The 25104-nt window shown below is 41.6% G+C and overlaps 2 protein-coding genes across 6 annotated transcripts in view; one reads left to right on the forward strand and one right to left on the reverse strand.

Moving 5' to 3' along the window:
- The first annotated feature begins 1652 nt into the window (after positions 1–1652).
- Positions 1653–16763, forward strand: LOC111234828 (C-factor-like). Its single transcript, XM_022763006.1, has 7 exons — positions 1653–1925; positions 4689–4743; positions 9487–9683; positions 11069–11126; positions 13008–13126; positions 15268–15378; positions 15923–16763. Exons 1-7 carry the CDS (start codon positions 1779–1781, stop codon positions 16034–16036), a joined length of 801 nt encoding a protein of 266 aa, XP_022618727.1. The 5' UTR covers positions 1653–1778; the 3' UTR covers positions 16037–16763.
- Positions 16764–18251: 1488 nt separating this feature from the next.
- The window catches only part of bcar1 (BCAR1, Cas family scaffolding protein), a 92566-nt gene continuing 85713 nt past the window's right edge, over positions 18252–25104 (reverse strand). For 4 of the 5 annotated variants that reach the window (XM_022763013.1, XM_022763015.1, XM_022763011.1 and 1 more), the window contains 3 exons: positions 23011–23883; positions 20635–20721; positions 18252–19870 (listed from right to left, as the gene is read on the reverse strand). In XM_022763013.1, coding sequence (XP_022618734.1) covers positions 19325–19870; positions 20635–20721; positions 23011–23883 — 1506 coding nt within the window. In that variant the 3' untranslated portion in view covers positions 18252–19324. The remainder of the gene's footprint in view (positions 19871–20634; positions 20722–23010; positions 23884–25104) is intronic. The other variant, XM_022763014.1, reaches the window with a different exon arrangement.

Consider the following 25104-nt stretch of genomic DNA (forward strand, 5'->3'; position numbering starts at 1 on the left):
GTGGAAATAAGATGCAAATATTTACATATTGTCACCTTATGAAGTTAAAACTGTTGCCTATTTACACATCAAACACAGAGCAGCATTAGCATTCAGTCAGAGTTGTGTTTGTGTCCGCGTGGTGATTCAATATTCCCTCTCTTTTAGCTCTCTGTTTGGTCTCCAAGAGCTCCTGAGAAGAATCTCTGGCTCTCCAGCCACTAAACGCGCCACTGTTTTCACCAGCTGGTTACAGCTGTTTACAGTGAACAGCGCTGCTGCTGTTTGAAGGCTGAGGCTTTGAAGGCTGAGGTCAAATCAAAACAATGAGCTAAAAGAGGCTAAAAGCTCCATGAGGCTGAGAGGGACTGCACTGGGTCTGTCACTGTGAGCAATTCTTCACACAATGTGGAAAAGTTACGAAGTCATGTAATCCATTGTTAGTATGAAAATATTGATTAGTGCAGCTTTAAATAAAGGTAAGTTATAGCCTGTTACTGCTCACACAAGAATCCATTTAGATGCAGCTCCTGTGCTAAAGAGCTGTGTCAGACTGGTCTGTAGTGTTGGTCCAGTCTTCATGTTGCTCACAGATCAGTCTGATGTTTGTCAGACTGTTTCACTAAAATAAAGACTGACTCATTTTAAGATACAAACATTAGACACCTTACCCCAAGGTGAACTCAGGCCTAAGACCAATGTTACCATGGTAACAATCAATGACCTGCCCTGACAACAACATAAAAACAGGGAAACATGGCTCATGATTTGTGGTTTGCTAACATTGTTATTAGGAGAGTAATGAGAAGGGAAGGAGTTTTTAGAGACCAAATCAGATTTATCTTTTTACTGTTTTACCCTTCAAGTAAAATGTCCTTGTAACTGTTAAATTCTTCCAACATTTTTTGCTGAGGTAAATGGAGTTCAGCGGTTTGATGTGGTGTGATTTTTTTATTTTGAAAAAATGTCTTAATTTACCCACAATTCATTGTACCACAGTCCGGCTTGAGATAGTCAAGAACTAAACTGCAACTTGTGCAACAGATGAGTTTACATGTCTGTCTCTGTGAAACCAGCCTCAGTATTGGGGCTGGTGCTCTTTGGTCAGCTGACTGATTGTGACAGGCTTCAGTACATTGTGTCCGGCTGTCCCTCAGCAATCCTGAAGACAGGAAGAGGCAGATTACTTATTCACTGGCAGTGGGGTAACTTCATCTTTCTGCAGCTAAGGTTAACCACACACTTTCCACATGAGTCCTGACATCATCATAGGCTTACTAATTATCTAACTACACTGGAAGAAGACAAAAGGTATATCGCACTTCCTGAATCACCACATTTCTGACATGTTGCATAACCAAACATACACTGCCAAAAGGCTGAGCAAATGTCAAGGCAAATCAGCTGTTTGCTCATGAACAAAGGTGGATTATGAGGCTAGAGATGACTGGCAGCTTTTGGTATGAATGAAACTTTATTGACAGACACACAGACAAACCTCAGTCCTGGAGTCCCAAAGGAAACAAATGTCACTACAAGTCAAACAGGGACTCTTCAGGACTGGTGCTGGCCAGCTCATAAGAAAACTGGTTATGTAATGAAACATTATGTGAGGGTGGTCCACATATATACTATTATATGTGCAATAGATAATAGGTAAACATGTACAGTACACACCTATACTGAGAGCATGACGCACACAGGACTAGCATTACAGCAACACTGAGCTCTCACATGTTCAGTCAGTGTCAGAAGAGAGCAGTCAGACAGCAGCTGGGTTTGACCGCTGAGCAGTGAACATGTCAGTGACACTGGAAGGCAACATGTTGGTGACCGGCAGCAACCGAGGCATCGGTTTGGAGCTGGTCAAACAACTGGCAGAGAGGACAGGAGCAGAGGCTCACATATACGCCAGCTGCAGAGAGCCTGAGGGAACCAGGGCTGAGGTGAGACACTCACACATTAGCAACACACACAAACACACACACGCTGCTACTAATGTGTGAGCTGATTTACAGCTTCTCCATGAGCTCCGTGAACTTCTGTTGTGATTTGGTGTTGCCACATAAGAATGCAATAAGACTGACTTTAATATCCCTGAGCACTGAATGACCATGATCCATCTGTGTGGAGCTTCTAATGTGTTTTAACCACTTATTTAACCACTTGAACACACATCTGTCTCCTAAATATCACCTCAAGTGTCTTGAATTCAAAAATATTGTCACATATACAGTAAATTACGATTTTTTTTTTGTTTTTTGAGCAATGTCTTTGTGAAAACAAGTTTTTATGGCTGCACTTTCTATCAAATTAAAATTATTCTGTTCACGTTTTCCCTCAAAAGATTCTACTTTATAGTAATTTTAATGAAGCATGCAGAAAACAACAGGAATTATTTTTCTATACAAATAAAGTCCTGTTCTTTAGTTGCCAGCTGGAGTTTACACTTTGAAAATGGCTACAGAGTTGTGTATTGTACTCAGCTGTGTTTCGGCTCAGATGATTGGCTAAAAATGACTTTCAATGGAACTTTTCATACAATTTATCATAAACCTTCAACTTCGTATGAAAGAGACTTTTTTGTTCAGTTTAACATTTTGAGTGCAAACCCCACTAGTGGCATTCTTCAGGGACATTGTAAAGGACCATTTTTATTTGTCATTGGGGAAAAATCATTTTTCCCAAAAATCTATTTATATTTTTCTAAATGGTTTTGCCAGAAATATTTTCTAGATAAACATTTTTGTTACCTGAGTTGTGGCCAGTGTTTCTGAAAGGTTGGGATACAAAATGCTTTTCCCCACTGTCTCATGCCTATGAGTCACTTATTCAATTTAAAACCAAAACATTATCTTTCCCGACCAAATGCTTAGAGTTGCCAAAGAACAACCATGAAAAATGTTAATCACACTGTAGTTGCTATGAACAGATCTTTTAATTTGGAGGAATAAGTTCTCCAAATTAAAAGTCAACTGTCATTTGTCCATGCTGTCTAGAATGCCAAAAAAACCAAACATGCTAGTGTCATCTGACTTCCCTCATTGCTCCTGTTATAATCACTAAAGCTGTTAGGGGGCGCTGTCACTTGAATGTATGCAGTTGTCTGTTTGGGCCACTTGAACTTACTGAAACAACCAATAGTGTTGTTCCTCTTGGAGCACAGTCCTCCAGGGAAAACAAATTAAACGACATTTTACTGATACAATAAGTAAGAACATTTTGTGACTTTGCACTTGTAAGTTAAGTTCCTTGAAAATTAATTTGCTATTGCATCATATCATGTACAGAGACGTAATATTTAGTGGATGGGCTTGTCCTGGACTGAACACCAGTAATTCAACAATACAGTGAAACATATTGTGAAATCCACAGCTGATCCACTGGAAAGTGAACAAAGTCCCTACTAAATGTTAACCTTCACTTCATGTAACAAACAAAAAAAAGCATGGTGCTTTGGTGAATGCATTTACTGAGGGCAGAGCCAGCGCAGAGACTGAACAGTGTGCATTCATTGGAAGAAAAACCCAACAGGGGCTGTGTTTGAAAAGTCTTTCTTTCTTATGAAGGTTCAAACTGAGGGAAGTGAGCTGAAGTATCTGAGCAGCAACATGATCACAGCTGCTTCACTTCTCTAAATGATGAGGAAAGGAGCTTCAGTGCTTCCTATCTTATCTCCTTTAGCATAGGAAACACTGGAACCTCCTTTATGAAAGGAAATGAGAAATGCTGTCCCACAATTCCTTTCTGCAACAACTTTTAAAACAATGCATCACTGTAGTTTCACCAGAGCAGACCCACATAAATGTAGAAACATCAGAGCAGCTGTTTTGTGTTTGTGAGACGATGCAGAACTGATGGAAATCCTTGAAGCCCAAACACAACGAGCAGATTGAATCTATAGTTAACAATATCATAGCTAAATACTACAGTCTATACATAAATGTTATTTCACTAAATCCCCTCCTATTGTGTGAAGCACTGAAAATACATTTTCTCTAGTTAACAATTGTATAGAAATGTCAAAAGCACCTATGACAGGAAACTATGTCTGCATATAATTTATTCTAGTCTCTTGCTTGTTCCTTATTTCTATTAAATTATCATTTTAATGGCTCAACTGTCTCTATTTGTATATTTCTTTTAGGTTTTCTTATTTCAACATTTCAATCCTGTTTGCTGAGAATTTATTGCCCACATGTTATCAATAAAGTTAGTTTAAAAAAAGCTTATAAGTGCAGTAAGACTTTCCTTATGAATTTTCCTTCACATCTTTCCTTGACCTCATGACATTTTCCATGGAGGTTGAGGAGAGGTTTTGACCACAGTCAGGGACTCATTGAAAAAATAGTTTTGAAAAAAGTGTTATAATGCACATGTTTTACCATAGTATTCATACAGTATGTGTACACATACTGTATGTATTGCATATAATTAATCTTGTAGGTATTTTGTCGGTCTATAGCCATATGTTTTTGTCTGCAACTGAATATCACTGATTACATTACTATATTCTAGATCTGTTGATATCTGTTTTGTTGTTACTGTAAAACCAAGTGTTGTGTTTGGACACACCAGCGGGTACCACTGAATTCACACCAGTTTACTGCCATGACAGAGGTGAAGAAATAATGGCTGCTGTAGTAAACAACAGTTTCCTGCCATTCACTCTTCCCTCATCATATCTCCCTTTCTCTCTGTTCACTCAGGCCCTGAGAGAGCTCACCACTCAACATCCTGGAAAGATCACTATAATCCAACTAGGTAAACACAACTCACCCTCATGTGTCAGAACTGGAATACAGCACATTTCCAAAACACTTCAGAGATTGGCCATAAATGATACAGTTAAGGTGACTATAAATGGATCAACAACTTCACCACAAATACTGATGTTCATCTAATTTAGTGTTAAAATATGATCTGACAAATATCTGCAGATGGCCAACCCATCACTGTCACAAAGAAAATGAATAGTTATTAGTGTTCAATAGAAACAGAAACGTTTCTCCACCTTTCTCTGTATGTCATCCTGACTGATCCTTAGGTGGGACAGTTGGTATGTTTATTTTCTTCCTCTATATTTATTTATATTTACTACTGTATATATCTGCTCTCATATGAACTCAGAGGTTGGTTGAAGAAAACCTTTAATTGTCTCACTTGGCATTGAAGAGTGATGGTGAGGTGCAGGGAACTTGATTCCTATTCAGGAGGTTTCTCTCAAATTGTCAAACCTTAAAGACCCTCTGACAAAAATCAAGTGTTTAACCTCGTTAACATTCATTTGATGTTTTTATATAATACGAGACATACTGTATGATGAGTGAAACAATCATCAACACCATGACTGAGTGTTTCCACCTTGAACTGCAGTGAACCAATGACAGTCTCATAAAAACAGATTCAGACAGCCAGGGTTTCATATGTCACAAACCTAAGGAGGGGGAGGGGGGTGGGGCAAAAAAAACCTTAAACCTTGTGTACAGAGAGAGAGAGAGAGAGTTAGCATTAGCACACACACTAACACTGTGTCAGCCACTGCCAGTTATAAGCTAGCAAACAACATAAACAAATAAAAGATGCTAACTGCGCTAACCGTTCTGATCCGTCTGCTAGTCTCTGGTTCTGGTCTCAGACTCCTCATCAATTAGAAGAAGTTAGAGGCCGGAACTTGATTCCGGAATCTGAAGACCTTAAAATCTTGATACTGTCTCAGTCCTGACACATATCACAGTTCATCTACTCTCCCCTGTTCTTCATTCAGGAAAAACTCATTAGAAAAAGTAATCAGGTTTACAGGCCATAACTGCTGTCTGTGCTAACTCTGAATATACTGTACTTTTTTGATTTTAATACATGCTAATGAAAGAGCAGGAACCCTGCTACTTTACTGTACATTAAACATCAGAATCAGAATCAGATTTATTTGTCACTACCAATAGGCATTTCAGCATACATGGAAGCGAAATAATGTACTAACATTTGTGTGACATGAAAACAAAAAACATGAAAAGAGAGCAGTATTAAAAACATTTTATAAGAGCAGCTTAAGATAATCTATAAAAAGGTGCTGATGCAAACAGGTGTGCAAACAGGAAAGTCAAGTGGACACTTAAGCCGCATTTAAAAAAAAAAAAAAAAAAAAGTACCTGGAGCTTTTGGTTCCAATGGAAGTAAATGCACTACAACTCCAGTCCAGTAGGTGGTGGTAAGAAGAAGATGAAAGATATACAACAACAATGACGCCATAAAAGCGACGGACAGGCCGGCATCATCATTTGTGCGACACTACAGTTAGCCTGTTAACATGGAGGAGATTCAAGTTGTGTTGCTGTTCGTGCTTTATTGCATTGCAAACGGATTCATTGCATCAACACTGGAAATCAAAACAAAACTTGTGGGCTTTTAAATATGGCAGGTGAAATAAAATGCAGCGAGTACTTGACCAATCAGAAATGTTCGACACTGCAGACCACACCCCCCAAAGTTCCTGAACCTTTGGAAAGTACTACCCCCGACCAGGGACTTTTTTGGGGCTCAATCAATTATTAACTAAATTTAGACCCTGGTTCCTGCGGTGGAAACGTGCATAGTTCCTCAATAGGTTACTGGTTCCTAGGGAAAGTTCTTGCGGTGGAAACACACCGACTAAGTACTGGTGCATTTTTGTGCATGTCACCCTCTGGTGTTGGAGGAAGGGATGGGGCAGCATTTTCCTTCTAGATGGCAAGAGTGCAATGAGGTGGTGGGAGGTTTTTTCAGTCTCCACAGAAAGTAGAGGCATCACTGGGATTTCTTGGTGAGGGCTCTTGTGTTGATGGACCAGGTCAGGTCATCAGCGATGTGCACCACCAAGAACTTAGTACTGCTGACTTTTTCCACAGCAGTGCTGTTGATGATCAGCAGGGTGTGCACACTGCACCCTTCCCTGGTTGACTACCATCTACTTCGTCTTCTCCACATTCAAGGAGAGGTTGTTGTTGCTGCACCACATAACCATTTACTTCACCTCCTCTCAGTAGTGTGCTTCATTGTCATTCGTGACCAAACCCACCACTGTTGTGTCATAAGCCAGGGTAAGGAATTTGCCTGGTGTGCAGGACAAGCTGAGCAGAGAAAGAACCTGAAGGTACGTCAGATGCTCTGGGAGACCTCTGAAGATACGATTTCCTTTGATCCGTTGGCTTTTCCACAAAGTGTTTTGGCCTGTCCTACAGCAGGACCTTTTGTTGCAGTTGGGTGGGTGGGGGGTAGGGCAGTGCATTTTTATCCATGATCACATTCAGCTATGTTTTTGGCCCTTGAGAGACCAGACTCAATATGAAGTTCCAATGAGGCTGTGGTCCAGACCAAGGTTCATATTATTACATTAAGACATTATGTGTATGATTATGACTCAGACACCCCCAAAAGAGCTAAAAACAACAATTGAAGGGGGGTTGAAATATTTATGTAGCTTTCTTACCTGTAATAACATAATAAATGTGAAATAATGTGAAATAATAAGTTAAGATGTCATAATAATACAATAAGTATAATAAGTAATAATAATAATAATAATAATAAAAGTTAAGAAATGTGTGAAATAATATACTTCCCATATTCATGCTGGGAAGAATCTTGTGATACAATTTCATACACTTAAGTGGACCATACCATTTCTTAAGTGTGTCAGCTGGGTTAGTTGGAGGGTGTAGGGAGGGTTGTGTGCAGGTCCTTCATAGATCGTCTCCACCTCTCTGGTGTTTCTGCTGACTGACATCTCCTGGGCTTATTCCTGCACCTTTGCCCACCTCTACACTTTCTGCAGAGTTTACATCCAACTCTGCTGCAGCAGAGTAGACGTGTGCTGATGCTGTATTTATCTCTCTACAGCTGGATCGTTTTACCTTCCAGTGGATAAAATTAGCAGCTGGTGTGTGGTTACAGGGAGCCTAATTTAGACTGTTTTGCTGACACTTTCAACACTTGTTATCACAGAGATGACACATTTTTGACAGTGGAGAAAACATCACACGTGGAAAAAAGTATGGTGCATTTCCTCACCCAGACCTGTTTATGCTGTTTATACACCTCAGTATTTAAAGGCAAAAACTTCCTGCAAAACATGTTTGTCTGCCTCCTCCACTCAAACCAGTTTCAGTTTACATCCCTGTTTATCCAGAGTCATACCATGAACCATTTGTGTGAAACTTTGTCATAATTGACCTTTGACCACCAAAACCTAATCAGTTCATCCTTGTGTCCCAGTGAACATTAGTGCCAAATTTGCAGAAGGTCTGTCAAGAAGTAACTGAGATATCATGTCCATAAGAATGGGACGTATGGACAGACAACCCGAAAACAATATGCCTTCTCTGACTGACTGTCGCCGGTGTGGAGGCATAATGATGGGCTGATGATACCATCAGCATCCACTGTATGCAGAGTCTATCCAGGGAAGGTTTCCATGTCTGGTTTAGATATCAATAATAAATATAGTTGGACATATTTTGTTTTCTCCATCACTAGTAGATACGTTTCCATTAAGTCTGCAGAGAAACATGAAGGAAGAGAGAGAAATCCTTCCTGTAGACCATCATGTAGACAGTGTAACCAAGTACTGTACAGATTAAAGCAGTTATATGGAGGTGGTGCTGGTGGTCTTTGTACAGTGTGAACATGAAGCACTTTGTGTTCAGCGGCAAATGCTCTGAGCAGTCAGGCCTGGGTGGTACTGTATGTGTCTATCCATCATATCAGTATATCCACCTTCTTTAAACTGGGCCTTTGTGACTGCATGACAAATCTAACCTTTAATATGCAGTACACACAACATGAGGCCTCATGTAACAAGACTTTTTTTAATCTACTATATTCCTTATGTTTGACTTGAGACAGTGATTTAACTAATGATGACAGATTTGTATGATGTCACCGGGTCACCTGACTTCCACATCTACACTGTCTTTACAGTACATTAAGGACCACAAACAACTGGATTTTATTGTGTTATAATTTATATTTTCATGTTTTGTATGATTTGATGTCAGACAACTAAACAAACTAAACTATCAGCAGGTTTCCATGAGTAATAATCCACACTGAGAAACCTCGGAGGTTGATTATATCTTTGCTGTAGTTTGTACAATGGACTTATAGTTAAATTCAGTAGAGCTCAGACCCTAATGTCAAACAGCATACACCAGACTTCAGAGAAGAAAATCAAATCCATACTAAATGATTCGGATCTGTCCTGAAATTGACCGTGTTCTTCCCTGACCCATGACCCATCCCTCCACTAAGTTCAATTCAGTGATAATATGTGATAATATATCCCCATATAGGTGACATCTATGGCAATATCACTCTTGATATAGAGACATGTATGTCATATATTACATTTTTGTATGGGATGACAAGCACACACATCCCGTCAGTTTGTCTCCCTACAATTAGCTTCCAGTGATCTATAGATCTCTCAGACAATAAGACACGTTTTGTCCTGTGCATGTCCACCTCCAGACACGTCGGATGAGGATAGTATCTCTGCTGCTGTCCGGGCTGTGAGTGAGCAGATCGGAGCTGGTGGATTGAACCTGCTCATCAACAACGCTGCCATCAATAAACCGGCCAAACCAGCACCGTTATCTGCCACCGGGAAGAAGGACATGATGGAGGTGTACGAGACCAATGTGGTTGGACCCTTTCTCCTTGCAAAGGTTGGTTTGTCGTTTCTCTGAGCCTGTAGACACACTCAGATACAGATATCAGCTGCTGTGATCTCAAGTGGGAACTGTAGTATGGGAACTGTAGTATTGAACAAGATGAACTGTTAGATAAGGAAAGCACAATTTCATCACTGCTGCTGATGAAAACAGTAACACAAAACAAAACATTTGATGGTGGACACCTCAGAACCTGGTTATTTAAACACCACAACATCAACTTTTTTTTTTTAAAAGGAATGAAAGAATAATCCGAAATTAATGTTGCAAGCAACGTTATATGGGCCCTCGTGCTGCCAGGAGCCCACTTGAAGCTGCCAACATGCATTAAGTTCCTGTATATCAAGTGTAAACCTAGTAAACAGATAGATAGATAGATAGATAGATAGATAGATAGATAGATAGATAGATAGATAGATAGATAGATAAAAGAGTACACTGGCCACCACTGACTGATAAAACATGTGAAGCATTTCACTGCAGACGTCAAAGGACCTGAGCCTGCTGAGGAAAAAGAGCCGGCTCCGCCCCTTCAGGTAGATGCCTTGAAATGGTAAAAAAATGTGCCATAATTGCACACTAAATTCAAATGGCGGACTTCCATTTGGGTTTAGGTTATGGCTCCACATGCTTACCGATTTTCATACATCTAGGTGCTACTTTGTTGCAATATTCTAGGGGCTCCCTTAGGCCATTTTGCCACACCCATGAACAACATGTCAGTCCATATCAGTAATCGATTTAAGCCATGTCTGATGCATGTGTTGAATTTTGTGAGTTTTCAAGCACCTCTATCCCCTCAAAAATCCCTAAAGTCATTAGGGGGCACTATAGAGCTGACGTGCCACACCCCTGCCCAATTGCAATATCAAAAAAAAACTGTTCATGAGTACAAACGTGTGTGCAAAGTTTCATGTTTGTAAAATGAAAATCGCAGCAGGAAATTCAAAATAGCGGGCTTCCAGTCCAGCGAAATAAATTGTGTTATGATGTGTTCAATCATTCCACCGAATTTCATGAACATTTAATGATGTTCACTATTGAACTATGTGATTTTTGGCGGCCTTGAAGTGTATGCACATTTTTGTGAGTTTTCGAGCATGCTAAGGCCCTCAGGATCTATTATTCCAGAAGACAAATGATAATCTCAGCAAAAACAACAGGTTCCTCACACCTTCAGTGCCAGGCACCGGTGGGACTTGGGCCCTAAATATGGCGCTTGCACATGTGTCCATCATGAACACTTGATACACACACACACACACACACACACACACACACACACACACACACACATACACACACACACACACACAGACCACACCATGGTCCATCATTGTCAGATGTGTAATTACACATCTTCCTTTCTCTCTCTTCAGATGTTCCTCCCTCTCCTCCAGAGAGCAGCAGAGAGGTTCTCACCTGAGGATGATGAGGGTAAATATCTTTTATTTTACGTTGTACCAGAGTTCTAGAGTATTAGAGATCTATGATATAGATAGTAATGGGAAATATAGCAGGGAATTAACTTTAACTTAAAGCTCCATATTTTCCTCTTCTTCTGTGTTTTATTTGAAGTGTTGATCCATAAGAAGATATATTTGTGATTTTAAGAACCAAACACCATCTCAATGTAGTTTCACATCTCCTCTCCCAGGCTTCTCTCTGGAGCTCTAATGACAACAGGTCAGTGAGCCAATCAGAAGAGAGGAGGCTCCGAGTCTCTCTTCTTAATGGCTCACTGTTTTCTGGGTGATCCAATAAAAAATATAGCAGATTTCAGGTAAACACTCAGCGAAACCAAATCCTACAAGGTTGGATGGTGGGTCCAGGTGGGCGGGGTCCTGACGGCTCAGTTTCTGAATACGGGCTGTGTGCATTTCTCTGTGGACTGAGGCTTTGATACTTTCACCTGCTTTATAATCAAACAACACATGAACATCTACCTTCATACTATATGGAGCTTTAAGGATCGGACAGTTCATTCACAGCTGTGTGCTTTGTAACATCTACTCATACTCATGCAGGTGTCCAGTGTGGAAGTTATAACCTGACACTTATCACTGTTACTTTTCTGATCACACTCATGTCAACACTGTTTCCTGCTGCAGCTCCATCCACCACCTCAACCTCCTCCTTATGTGTGATGTTGTTTTACCGTGTTGTTTATTCAGGGGGACTAGCTCTCCCAGTCTGTCTGACAGGTCCCTTTATGATTTCAAAGCTTTATTGATAAATGTAACACAGATTTTGGAACAGAGAAGCCCACAGTGGCATCCTGATGCTGGTGGGGTAGTTTTATCTTTTGTCTCCGTCTCTTGACTGGCACAGTGCCTGGTATAGAGACGAAACACTGAGCTTCATTTCAACTAATCAGCTGACAGTTTATTGAGTGACTGTTGGAGCATCTGTGGAAGTGATCTGAGGTCTTCTTCACATGGCGGGCAGCATGAGCTGGTTGAGTGGTCAATTACTGAACTCTGCTACATGCTACATGATTCAGGAAGTGAATGCAGCCGTTGAGGATGGTTGCCCTGCTCAGGTAGTGCAACTCAGGCAACAGGAATCAGTTGCAACCTTACCTGTGTGATCAGGACATTCTATGGAAGTGGCAAAAACAGGTCATCCATGCTCACAGAGTGACTGTGCCAGGGCTGAGTTTAGGCTGTATCTTACTGCTGTCATGTTTTCCTTTTAATAACCACACAGATGAGGCTCGAAAGGGACAAGTTAAACTGTGTGGCGTAACACCTGGGGAAACTAAAGTTGCAACAGAGCCGTAACACTCTGTCCCCTTCCACATCTGTGTAACCTACAGGGATAGTCCAGTTCACTCATGTTCACCCAGGTCTTGTGCTTCAACTCTGAAGTACATTTCACTCAGACTGTGCCCTGGTCAAAGATCCTATCTATGGACAGTACATTGCCACATGAGACAGATTGTCATGATTGGTTGGAAATGGAACTAGAAAACAAACAGAGGCAGGTCAGCTAACAGACATGTTAGGAAAACCCTGTTATAAAAATGGCTTATCACAGCCACCAACTACAGATATGTTGAATGGAGAACAAACACAACTTACCTCAAAGACTTTGAGGGGCTCAGCACTTCTTTGTCCCTCCTGTACATCTGATAGACAACAGAGAAAAATACAGAATAGCAGAATATAAGCAGATTTGATGAAGATGAACAGCTTGAATCACTTTCATTCATGTGTTATAATAAGTAATGTCTGTAATTTGAATTTATATTATAGTTACTGTGTGGTAGTACAAAGCAGTATTCTCTTTGTGTCACTGTTTCTGTCTGTGTGTCAGATGATATGATGTCCTGCAGGAGGTCAGCCATCATCAACATCTCCACCATCATTTCATCTGTGAAGAAATGTCCAGAGACCTTCTCCATGGCTCAGATGTATCCTTACAGGACCAGCAAGGTACAACTGACTTACATAAAATCTGAATCTCACAGGGTAAATACATTATTGAGGGAGTATTTAAAGTAACAGCACTGAACCCTCACTTCATCTATGGAAGACCAAAAGCGGTGTGAGTGAAAAAATTTGCAGCTGAAGTTCGTGGGTGCTCTGATGAAGATGGCATAGATGAAATTGACAGCTGGCAAACAAACTTTATTTAAACAAAGCAAACAGACACATCACTCGGTATCTTTGCGCCAAATGACCACAAGTAAGTTATAAGTTAACCACATGAAATCTTTAAAATTAGTGACGTTAATGTTACCGACTGATTTGCATCAAGTCGTCAAGCAACACTGTCTTGAATGCTATGGCACAGGTTAGCATGCAACTCGCTTCTATTTCACTAAATATGTTAGACCCACTCACCTGGGACACCCACAGTGTCAGACATGTCCCTGTAAACAAACGGGGACACGTTGTAAAGGACGGGGGAAATCATTGTTATAATTATTATTATTATTATTATTATTACCATTATTATGAATTCCTCCTCCATTGTACTTGGAAACAATTTAGTTTAACAGTTTAAGTGGATGTTTGATTGTCTCTGCATGTATGCTTTGTTGACAATAAGACAAATATAAAATGTTACCAGCATCCAACTTGTGCATTTAGTACTGACAAAATAAATGATGAAAGTTTATATACAGTACGTAGAGACGGTGACAAATTGAAGGAAAACCCTGGATAAATGCACTGCATGGTACAGGTAATATTAACATCTCATTATGCTCTGGGGCAGATGTAAAGATACTGATCAGACCCAGTTGATTCTGATTCTGTATTAAGGGGAAAAGATAAGTCAGATGCTCAAGATGATCAACTGACTTCTGTTTCCATAGTAACAGAGACGAAAGTGAGATCTACATTTAGATCTATGGGACAGACGTCAATAGTTGTTCTTGGAGAATGGTCCAGGTCTGATCGCTGGACCTCTACAGTGAGGGGATGGTGGTTTGGGTTTGTGTCTGTGTGTTAGAAAATCTACTTGTCCAGGAGTAAAGACGTTAAGGAAAAATAAGCTACAGTGGGGTTTGAGGTGAAACTTGTAATTTCATTTTCTTGACATTTAGACCACTCCCACTTCAGCATCCACTTTTAAGCCTGCCCTCAGTTGGACAGTATGTACAGTATATGTACAGTAATGCTGAGCAGTGCTCTGGGTGTGAAGGACAGTATGTTTCAGTCTCTCTGCTCCACCCCCTCAGACGTGTGTGAACACACCCTGTGATTTATCTTCTGACTTTCCTGTCAGTGCTGCTGCACCTGTTGGGGTGGGAAAATGTCCACATTCATCATGAGTGTGTCACATCTGTTGACCATGCATTACCTCGGACCTGAGCAGAGGTTTAATGAGAATGAGTGACAACACTGTGAGTGTTCAGAGCCTTTAGAGTTGTAATGAAATGCAAAGCAGCTATTAAATAATGTAATATTATTTCATGTGTATTTGTCAGGACAAAATCCACAGATGATCAGTGAAGGGCAGTTTATAATATTGTTATCACAATAAAGCAGCTGCTTTCAGGACAAAAGAAGGTGGAATAACTGAGTTTTGATTGAATAAACATGTGATGGTAAGGTGACCTGACATTGTGTCAGTGGCATTGAATTCATTTATTAATTTAATGACCCTTAAATCATGTTTTCTCTGATGGTTAAATTGCAGTTTTAGAGAGGGAAAAGTTATAAATAAATAAATGAATGAGCACGGCTCTCACAGTTACCTCTGAATAATCATGAGTAAGTCTGTGATGATTTAGACACTGTTATGAATGCTGTGCATGAAGCAACACTACTTTGTTAGACACATAAATCCTTTAAATTATCACAGTGTCACAAAAACCAAGTTTAAATAAACACCACATCATCACTCAGGTTATTTAAACTTCCAAATTTAGTAGTTTTCACAAATCTTTAATAAACCAATGATAAAATAATTCTTCAGAAGGCTGTGAGAGACACTGACTTTGTGAGGAAGAGGGGGCTTCATCTGTAACCGGACTGTTTGTTGGAAAGGGTTAGGGTTAGTATATTAATATATTGAATGTATATTTTTGAACAAAGCTTCTGTCCCATCTGCTGTTGGTCATTAGACAGCGCTGAACATGCTGACTCGTTGTCAAGCTGAGGACTTCAGGAAACACAACATCCTGGTGACAGCCATCCACCCTGGCTGGGTGTTCACTGACATGGGAGGAGAGCAGGTGAGGTGATTGAGAAAGAGAGGGAAGGTCAGTAGGAAACAAGTGTGATGTCAGCAGGTCTGTATGAACCATGTGTCCATCAGTGGGGGAAGTTAACTAACTACATCTAACTAGAAACTGAGGAATCTCTGTCTGTCTGTCTGTCTGTCTGTCTGCCTGTCTGTCTGTCTGTCTGCCTGTCTGTCTGCCTGCCTGCCTGTCTGTCTGTCTGTCTCGCTGTCTGTGTGTCTGTCTGCCTGCCTGCCTGTCTGTCTGCCTGTCTGTCTGTCTGTCTGTCTGTGTGTCTGTCTATGTGTCTGTCTGTCTGTGTGTCTGTCTGTCTGTCTGACCGTCTGTCCGTCTGGCCGTCTGTCCGTCTGTCTGTCTGCCTGCCTGTCTGTCCGTCTGTCTGTCCGTCTGTCCGTCTGTCCGTCCGTCTGTCCGTCTGTCCGTCTGTCTGTCTGCCTGTCTGTCTGTCTGCCTGCCTGTCTGCGAGCTTCTTGGCTCCACTGCTCTGATGTCTTTAGACCATCTCTGATCTCCTGCTTGTGTTTGTTGTCTTCAGGCTCCTCTGGCCACCCAGGACAGTGTACTGGGCATGCTCAGTGTGATGTCATCACTCAGCAACAAAGACAGCGGGATGCTTATAGACTGGCAGGGCAACTCTATCCCCTGGTAGCAGTTACCATGACCACCACACCACACCAACCAGACCAATGATTTCTGCATGTAAACATAACAAAGACACATAAAGCCTGTCAGCTCTAAGCTGTCTCGAAATGCTCTGATTGGACTCTATGGCTGGAAAAATACTTGAGAAATTAATATTTGATAAGATGTTATTGAAACATTCCCTGGTATAATTCATTTGAGGTTAATGTGCGTAGATTAAATTATAAACTGCACTACACTTGCAGACTTTCATATTTCAGTACGTCAAGGGTAGGTTCAAGTCTGTTTTAATACAATACTCACACGTCCATATTTGTATTATTGAGTTATCTGTTGCTGTAATGATTCCGCTGGTCCATACAGGCCCTGAGCTGAGCTGTTCAGTGACTCCACTTTAACTGATGGAAGACAAAATCCATAGCCGTCCTCCTGTGTAAACAAATTCTGTTAAACTGAAGATAAAATGAGGCTTTAGAAGTCTGAGTCAGACATTAAAGTGGTTACTCTGAATGTCCTTGCTGAACTGTGTGGAGTGATACGTCGTGGTCATGGTGCGTATCTTTGTTGCCAACACCAACAATAAGAAACCCACTGGATTTTTCCTGTTTCTGTCTAATGACATGGCTGTTGTGTCTTTCAGAGTATGACGGAGTAAAAATGTCTTGAACTGTTTTCTTTAATCTGTTTTCTTTTATTTCATGTACCTCTGCCTGAAATAAAGTGAACTGAACTGATCTGTGTCCTGTGGTTCAACAGTGCACGGCTCTACACAGACTACATTACACTCTTAGAATGACAGACTATTTCAGACAGGGGTCAGGTCTGAAGTCCTCCAGTCTGCACAGGGGTCAGGAAACACTGAACACATCCTTCTGTCTCCTCTACATATGAAATCTCAGACTCTCCCTTCTTTGGTTATTATTGCCCTCTAGAGGCCACTGGCTCTACAGAGCTCCTGAGCCTTTAGCTCATTGATTTGGTTTACCAGCCAACAACTTGACTGTTTACTGAAAGAAATTTCTAAGGCCAACATTTTGTCAAGTGTGTGATTTTTAGTTTGTTGTGGAAACTTAAAAACTGATAAATCTAACTTTAACTGTATAAAAAAATCTTCCACTGAACTCTGCACCACTCTGTAATTATACTCACTTTCTTTGCACTTGTCTTTGGTTAGATATGTTGTTGTTTACCTTGTTGTCTACCTAAAGCTGCAGCGTCTCAGCACTAAAAGAAGATGGGTTCTTCCTGCGATCTGTCACTTATTTAAATCACTTAAAGCTCCATATTTCCCTCTTCTTCTGTGTTTTATTTTGAAGTGTTGATCCATAAGAAGATATATTTGTGGGTTTAAGAACCAAAAACCATCTCATTGTAGTTTCACATCTCCTCTCTCAGGCTTCTCTCTGGAGCTCTAGTAACAACAGGTTAGTGAGCCAATCAGAAGAGAGGAGGCGCTGAGCCTCTCTTCTGATTGGCTGACTGTTTTCTGAGTGATCCAATAAAAATAAAGCAGATTTCAGGTAAACACTCAGAGAAACCAAATCCTACAAGGTTGAATGGTGGGTCCAGGTGGGCGGGACTTGTGGCATGGCTGAGAGCAGTGACTGCTTTGTTGTGACATCACTAAGTTCCAGAAGTCCTGACGGCTGGTTTTAAGGCTCAGTTTCTGAATACAGGCTGTGTGCATTTCTCTGTGGACTGAGGCTTTGATACTTTCACAGTATTAATATAGAACCTAGACCTGATCTATAATCACACTACACATGAACAGAGACCTTTATAATTAAGTATTATTTCATTGGTTGCCTTTTATGCCTCACATATTCTCTTCCTAATAAAATAAGTGATTGACCAGCAGGTTTGTTTCCAAACTGTTTGATCGTCTGCTTGTGTTTCTTGAAAGAAATTTTTTTATAAACTGTAAGCTGTTTAAATCTACCAGTTTATATTTAACATAAAACTTCCACAGAAAGTGACCAATCAGATTGAACTGGTTTTCATGTCAAAATCAAAATAATGTGGGGTCTTTTTCTTTCTTTGTGCTCACTCCTCAGCACTGACACTTTTGAGAGTTTGGTTTCTAGGTATCTTGAGATAATCTGTGGCGTTCGGTCGGGGCATTAGGGTGAAATACAGATACTTATGCAAATGACCCAAAAACATCTTCAGGGGGGTTGGTGTACGACTGACATTTCACATAAAAAACACACCATGTCAAAATGTCAGAGAAAAGAGGAAAAGCAGGTTTAATTCCACTTGTTGTCTTGAACCTTTTACACTCCTGTTCTCTGATACATGCCTCTTACAAAACAACCTATGTATAGTTTCCATAAAACCAGCTGAGATGGCACCGAAATCATCTTTAACAATGTGGGTGTCTGTAGGCAGCAGTGTTGCCTTCATTGGCGGTGGTTGAACTCGGCGTGGACCACTTCCTGATGACAATCTGCTCAGACATGTGCAGCCGTCAGTCTGTCGTCAGGTGAAGTCTGAACATGTGTGTGTGCTCCAGTGTTTTATTGGAAAGTGTGCCTTTGTCAGGGCTGAAGAGCATAGACGTACTACAACACAGTCATACATATCATCTGGAATTTACACATCCATAACAATAATGATACAAGGATCAAGAATCAGAGCCATAATTATAAGGTATAGCAATAATAATAACAATTATTGATATGGTCTAAAAACTACACTTATGTTTTCATCTTTTCTTCAAAAAAAAAAGCCATATATTTATATTTATATACTGGAAGTTCTTTAGTCTTTTTTTCTTTCTGGTTTTCTGACTAAATTGGTAACTTAAATATTTACAGTGATTATTTTACAACCATTGGCCCAGCCCACTGAGGATAAAATGTTCCTTTGACTCTGTCTGGATTAAAAAGCGCAGTGGAGGGAGGGATGAGAGAGGAATGGTCCCAGTGAGAAGCGAGGTAGAGAGGGAGCAGAGGATGGGTGTGAGGTCAGCGTCCCCGGTCCCAGACAGGGTCCAAGACGGGGTCCCAGACCCCTAGGATCCGGCACCATACAGGGTTTCCCATGCTACATGTCAGAAGTGTAAAGAATAGAAAGCTTCACCCTGTCCAGGCACACAGGGTTTCCAACCTCACACTGGAAGGGTGTACAGGGTTTCCCGCAGCACTTTGTGCTCCAAGGGGTTCCATGTCCTCCTACCTCATGTTGCATGGGTGTACAGAGTCGTCCACCCTGTGGCACAGGGAGGATTTACTGCCCCATATTCCTTGGACATCTCAGTTTGTGTCACTGATTTTTCCTCCTCCACCCTCCGCCCCTACATCACCAGCAGCTGCCCCAGCACCATCCTGAACTGCTGCGTGTACCCTGCCAGCTCCCTCACCCTCTCAGTCATCTCTCTGGCTGCTCCGGGGGAGGGATACTGAAGCGCCGCCGTCTTTGTACTGATCACGATGTCTTTGAGTTTTTCACAGAGGGTGTTGCTGCTCTGCGCCACCCGTGCCCTCACCTCAGGAGACTTGGCCTGTCGCGACAGCGTGTCGCCGATGAACACCAGCTTGTGGGCGCTGAGGATGACGAACTTGCTGTGCGCCACAAAGATCTTGGGCGGCTGGTTAGAGTTGATGGCTGTGAAGAAGGCGTCGATGGCGTTGGTCACTGTGGTGACGTTCTGCTCACACTGCTCTTGGTAGAAGAGGAGGAGCTGCCGGTCAGCATGGCACAGCTTGGAGGAGGAGGGGCCACTAGAGCCGTTCTGTGCCAGCTGGTTGGCCAGAGGGTGGTGGGGGGACGGGACCCAGCCCGTCATGTCGTTGTTGATTGGCCGGCTGACTTCCTGCTCTAGCCGCTCAAACTGTTTAATCTGGAGGAAGAGGAGAAGGAAGGAGACAGTTAATACTAACACATGCTGTAACAATGAGATTCTCTGCTTTCAGCTTCTCAGATGTCACGATGTGCTGCTCTGTGGATCTTTGATGTGCATCTTTCACCAGATTTGACATTTGACATTGACTAATTAATCGATTAATCAAAAACATTATGTCTACATTAATTGATAATCAAAATAATCATTAGCTGCAGCCACTGGTGATTTATTTAAGTGAGGTTGTGTAGGTCACAAATCAAACTTTAACTCTGATACACATTTGAGAAAAACCTCACACAGCAACATCACATCTGATCAGCTCAGTTTCTGTTTGAAAATGAATAAGACCTCTAAGACCAAACTAATCAATGACTATTTAGATGAACCCAAATTTAGTTTTTATTGCCAGATTTTAAAAACGGAAAAAATAAAACATCAAACTGGAAAAATGGTCCAATTCTGCTGTTTGCTCATTCCTTTTTTTCTTTTTTTTTTTGTCTAGTTGAAGAATGAAGAAAGGTCAGTGACACGGAAGTAAAGTTAAATATTTCACAATAAAAGCCCAGAGGATAGTGTGGCCATTCTATAAGTTTAGACGAAGCCTGACTGTTAAGATTCACACATGCACATTGATGATACACACACAGATGTATGTACACGCAAACACACATTAGTAAATAATCATAAATGTATTTATGTGTTTCTCGTCCTCCGCGTCCCTTCTCACACACCCACACACACACACACACGCACAAACGCACCTGTTGCTGTTCCAGTTGTGTCTTGTGTCGAATGATGTTGCCTTTCTCCAGCAGCTGTCTTTGGTTCTTCTCAAACTCCTCCTTTCCCTAACACATCAACGCACAGACACACACGGGTCACCACTTGTACACACACGGTTCATTTACAACATACAGGCTCTGTCGCCCTCTGATGGTGACAGACTGGGACTGCACAAACCTCACAGACACATGTTCTCATTCATCATGGCTGATAGGGGAGTGTGTGTGTGTGTGTGTGTGTGTGTGTGTGTGTGTGAGGCAGAGTGAGTGTGGCTCCACAGAGATGCTGTGTAAGGACCATGACTATAGCCTCATCCCTGGAGTAATCACACACATGTATGCACACGTATGTGGGTGGGAAGGGATGCGGTGGACGAGATGCACGTACATAGGCTTGTGTGATTATTTACTAAAATGAATGAAAGATTGAATAAATGAACTTTATTTATAAAGCTCCTTTCGTACACACAATGCAGCTCTAAGTGCTTCACAATTCAACAACAACAAAAACACAGGTTTGAAACCGAACATACAGAAGGAGGGTTTGTGCATGTGCTTGGGAGAATTATGAAAACTGCTATTTATAAAATAACATAAACACAGCCAATGCTACTGATAAAATAGCACTAATAGAGGTTGTTTAGATAAAGTAAGACATACAGGTGTTAGTTATAAGTTATGTTAAATTGTCATTTAAAACTTTCCACTGAGGCAGCAGGTCTGGGGCCGGTTGCACAAAACACCTTAGGTTAAGATTTTCCTTTAAGTTTGAGTTAAGGTTTCCTTAAAATAAAAACAGTTGAACAAAACAACCTTAACTGTTCTCCTTAAGGTTTCCTTAAAATGTTCACTTAAATATTTAAGGTTTTCACCTTATTTTAGTCTTATACTTCAGGAATCACTTAGTGTCAGTTAAACTGTTGCACAAAAGACCAAAGTTCACCATGATGAAGTTCCCATCAAAACAACAGGAGGATGAGATAGTGGCTTCTTTGATGTTACCAGCAGTGATAACAGGTATCATAAGTGCTAATGGCAGCAAATCAACGGTCTCCATGGAAACAGTCAAATTCTACCGCCGTAAAATCTTTTTCACCACTTTTTTCCTTAACTAAGGAAACCTTTTAAGAGATTATGTTCAACACTGAGTAACTCCCTCAGCAGAGGAGAAATTAAACTTCATGTATCATGCTTAAGAAGTAAACTTAAGGTGTATCATGCAGCCGGCTCCTGATGTTTAACAGCAGATTGTTCCAGATTTCTGGTGCTAAAAGCAACATCCCCAAATGTTTCTATGGTGACCTTTAAAATCAGATCTTAAAGATACAGGGTAGGTTGTGTAGAACAGGAGCTCTAGGCAGCAGCATCCTGGATGGTCTGTAGTTTAGCAACTGTTTTTGGGAGACCAGTATACAGAGCATCACAGCAGTCAGGACGACTAGAAACACAAACAGCGTCTGGCTCAGTGGAGCTCTCAGCCTCACACAAGTGATAAAAGGACGTTCTTGTCACATGTGAGATTTTTACTAAATAACCATACGTGCGTCTCGTCATCCATGTCCCTTTTCACCACCCATACACACACGCGCACGCACGCACACACGCACGCACGCACGCACACTTAATGACATGTCACTGGTTCAGGCAGGAATGCAAGTTGTTTCAAAATCACGTTAATTGTCAACAAAACTAAACTAAAAACATGTGATGGTGATTATTTTCCCACAGCTAACACAAAACAAAAACCTTTGAAAACAAAAACCAAAAATAAAAACCATAAGACAGGAAGAGAAATGAACTAGTGACTGTTTTAATGCAAAGTCTCATTTAATGACCTGCCTGTATCTGTAGTGTCAGAATAGACATGACAAATAAATAATACAACAACAACAAAAGACTAAAATTTCATTGATGAAAACCAGGCTGATATCTTCAGTTTTTATTTGACTAAAATGAGTAATTATCAAACGACCACAGCTAAATTAAAATGAGGAGCCAAAATAAACCAACACTGTCTGTACTACACTGTTGAATAACATGTGACCACAACCTCACCTGGTTTTCGCTAATTCCTCTCTACATTCATGTTCATTCACACATGTATGTGAGTTATGTGTAATGGGACCCTGTACGGTTGGGTTGTGGAGCTCAGGGACAGTTTGTGACAGGCTTCCTCCAGAAACACACACACGTGTCCAAACATGGTGTAAACCTTGATGTGAAGGTCCTGATTCTAATCATATGGTCAGGTCATGGTTTCTATTTAACATGACAACCAATGAAATGTCCTCATGGTAATCTAAAAGAGCGCATGTGTGTGTGTGTGTGTGTGTGTGTGTGTGTGTGTGTGTATACCTGTAAATGTACATAGTCGTAGTCCTCCATCCAGCCTTCCTCTGTGGTCTCATATGGCCTGTCCACACCTTCCTCTTCCTCTGCAGCTGTAAACTTTGGCGGAGAGGGGAGGGGCCGTGACTGAATGTTCACCCTCTCGCCTCCCTGATAGCTCCCACTTCCTGATCCTGTCATGTGACCGCTGATCTCCCCTGGGATTGGAGGAAGCGGCAGCTGCTGCTGCAGCCGGTTGGTCCGTTTGAAGAGAAGTGACGCGTTTCCGTGAAGAAAGGAGGCGAGCTGCTTGGCATCATCAGGGATGCCTCGTGCCGTCATGATTAGTCGATCTAAGTCATCCCCTCCTGGCGGTGGTGCTGTGAGCGCCGTGTGCGACCAGGAAATAGCGTCTAAGCTCTGACTTTGTCGAACCAAACTTTGGAAGACCTCCTCCATCTTCCCCACCTGACGGCCCAGTTTAGTCTGAAGAGAGCGGTCCGTGGCCTGGGTGGCGTTTGCCACAGCCCCCCGGGCAAATTCTAGGAAGTCTCGGACAGTGGCACGCACCCGGTCAGCAGCCTGGTGAATGGCCGGAAGGTTCCCTTCCAGGTGAGCAAGGCTTCTCCAGTTACCTGTGATGAATGACATCATGAGCGAAACACTGGATTCGACAGCTTGCTGCAGGCGGGACAGACGCTCCATGGCCTGCTCCAGGTCCAAGATGAGGGGTTTCCCTGAACCCGGTGCAGGAAGTGAGGAGGAGGAGGTGTCGCGGACAGGGACCATGTCTAAGGATGAAGCAGAGTGATTGCTCCGGGTGCTTCCTGTACTCGAGGCAGACAGCCGCTTGAAGGACATGGTGAGCTCCTCACTGGTGGACTGGGCATCACGCACAACCTGGAAAACACGTAAGACCACTGAAATACTGTTGAGACTATCTGCATTAAAGAAGGATGCAGAGAAGCTGGGCTGGCAGACTCTGCCCATTTCCTGTCTGTGAGCGAAGCCAGCAGTGTTTATTTCATCAATAGAAACTTGCATGAAGTTTGTGCTGAAGAAAAATTATTCACATGTTCATCAACAAACAGAAACTAAATGATCATGTGGAAAACAGAAGAACTGATAAATGAACATTGCTGTTGGTAGCTAACTGGTAGCTATCATCACTGAAAAACAGACTTCTATTCATGTGCAAAAAAATGCAGGAAATAACTATGAAAACAAGCAGGCCTCTAGACAATCACGAAAAGGTAAGTCATTGTCATGGCAACGGTAAAAACCATAGAGATGCACCGACTGCAATTTTCTCTCTCTCTGAACGAGGGTAAACAAAAATCACGTGACTGCTTTCTGGTTACAACTATGCTCATTAATGATCGATGATCATTATTATTATTGATGACTGTGGCACGGCAGCAGATAGCTCTCATGCACAGGTGAGGTCAGTGGTGTGTCGCTGGTTTTAGGCCGCTTTACCTTTGCTTCTTGAAATTAGAGATGTTAAGCATGTGATGGAGTTTTAAAGGCGTTACTTGTAAGTTGTCTCTGCAGCCAAATGTGGTTTCTTGGTGGTGGTGATTGTCACTTGACTTCAACTTCAGTCATTGTTGCCTTTTCAAGACAAGAGGTTATAATACATTCTCTGTGTGGCTACTTCTTCACGACAGACTGGAGGCTACAGTGAGTCGCTATCAGAAAGTCAGCAGACGGGCCGGGGCTAGCTGGTTAGCATGCTAACTTCAGTAGAGGAAAAGACGTGATAGAGACAGGTTAGTTAACATTAGTGTTTGTTTTCACCTCTGGAGACAGATGTTGGTGAGTAAAGGAATGAAGTTTGATGCTTTAGCAATAACTAAACATACCAATAACTCCTTTAAGTGTCTGATTAAGACTGTTGTTCTGAATGTTTTCCTGTTTGTTCCTCTACAGCTTATTTTGGCCTTACAAGTTTGTGCCCTCTTCACTCACGATGAAGAACTTCCATGCCGACGGCATGTTGTATGTGTGTGTGTGTGTGTGTGTGTGGCTGTGTCTGTGCTGTTGTGTGCATGACGTGAACCATAATGTGGCACATGATTGTAAATTTGACTGGCATAGAATTGGATATCTGAGACTGAT

This window comes from Seriola dumerili, unplaced genomic scaffold, assembly GCF_002260705.1.
Source record: "Seriola dumerili isolate Sdu_G_001 unplaced genomic scaffold, Sdu_1.0 BDQW01000465.1, whole genome shotgun sequence".
Classification (NCBI taxonomy): Eukaryota; Metazoa; Chordata; class Actinopteri; order Carangiformes; family Carangidae; genus Seriola; species Seriola dumerili.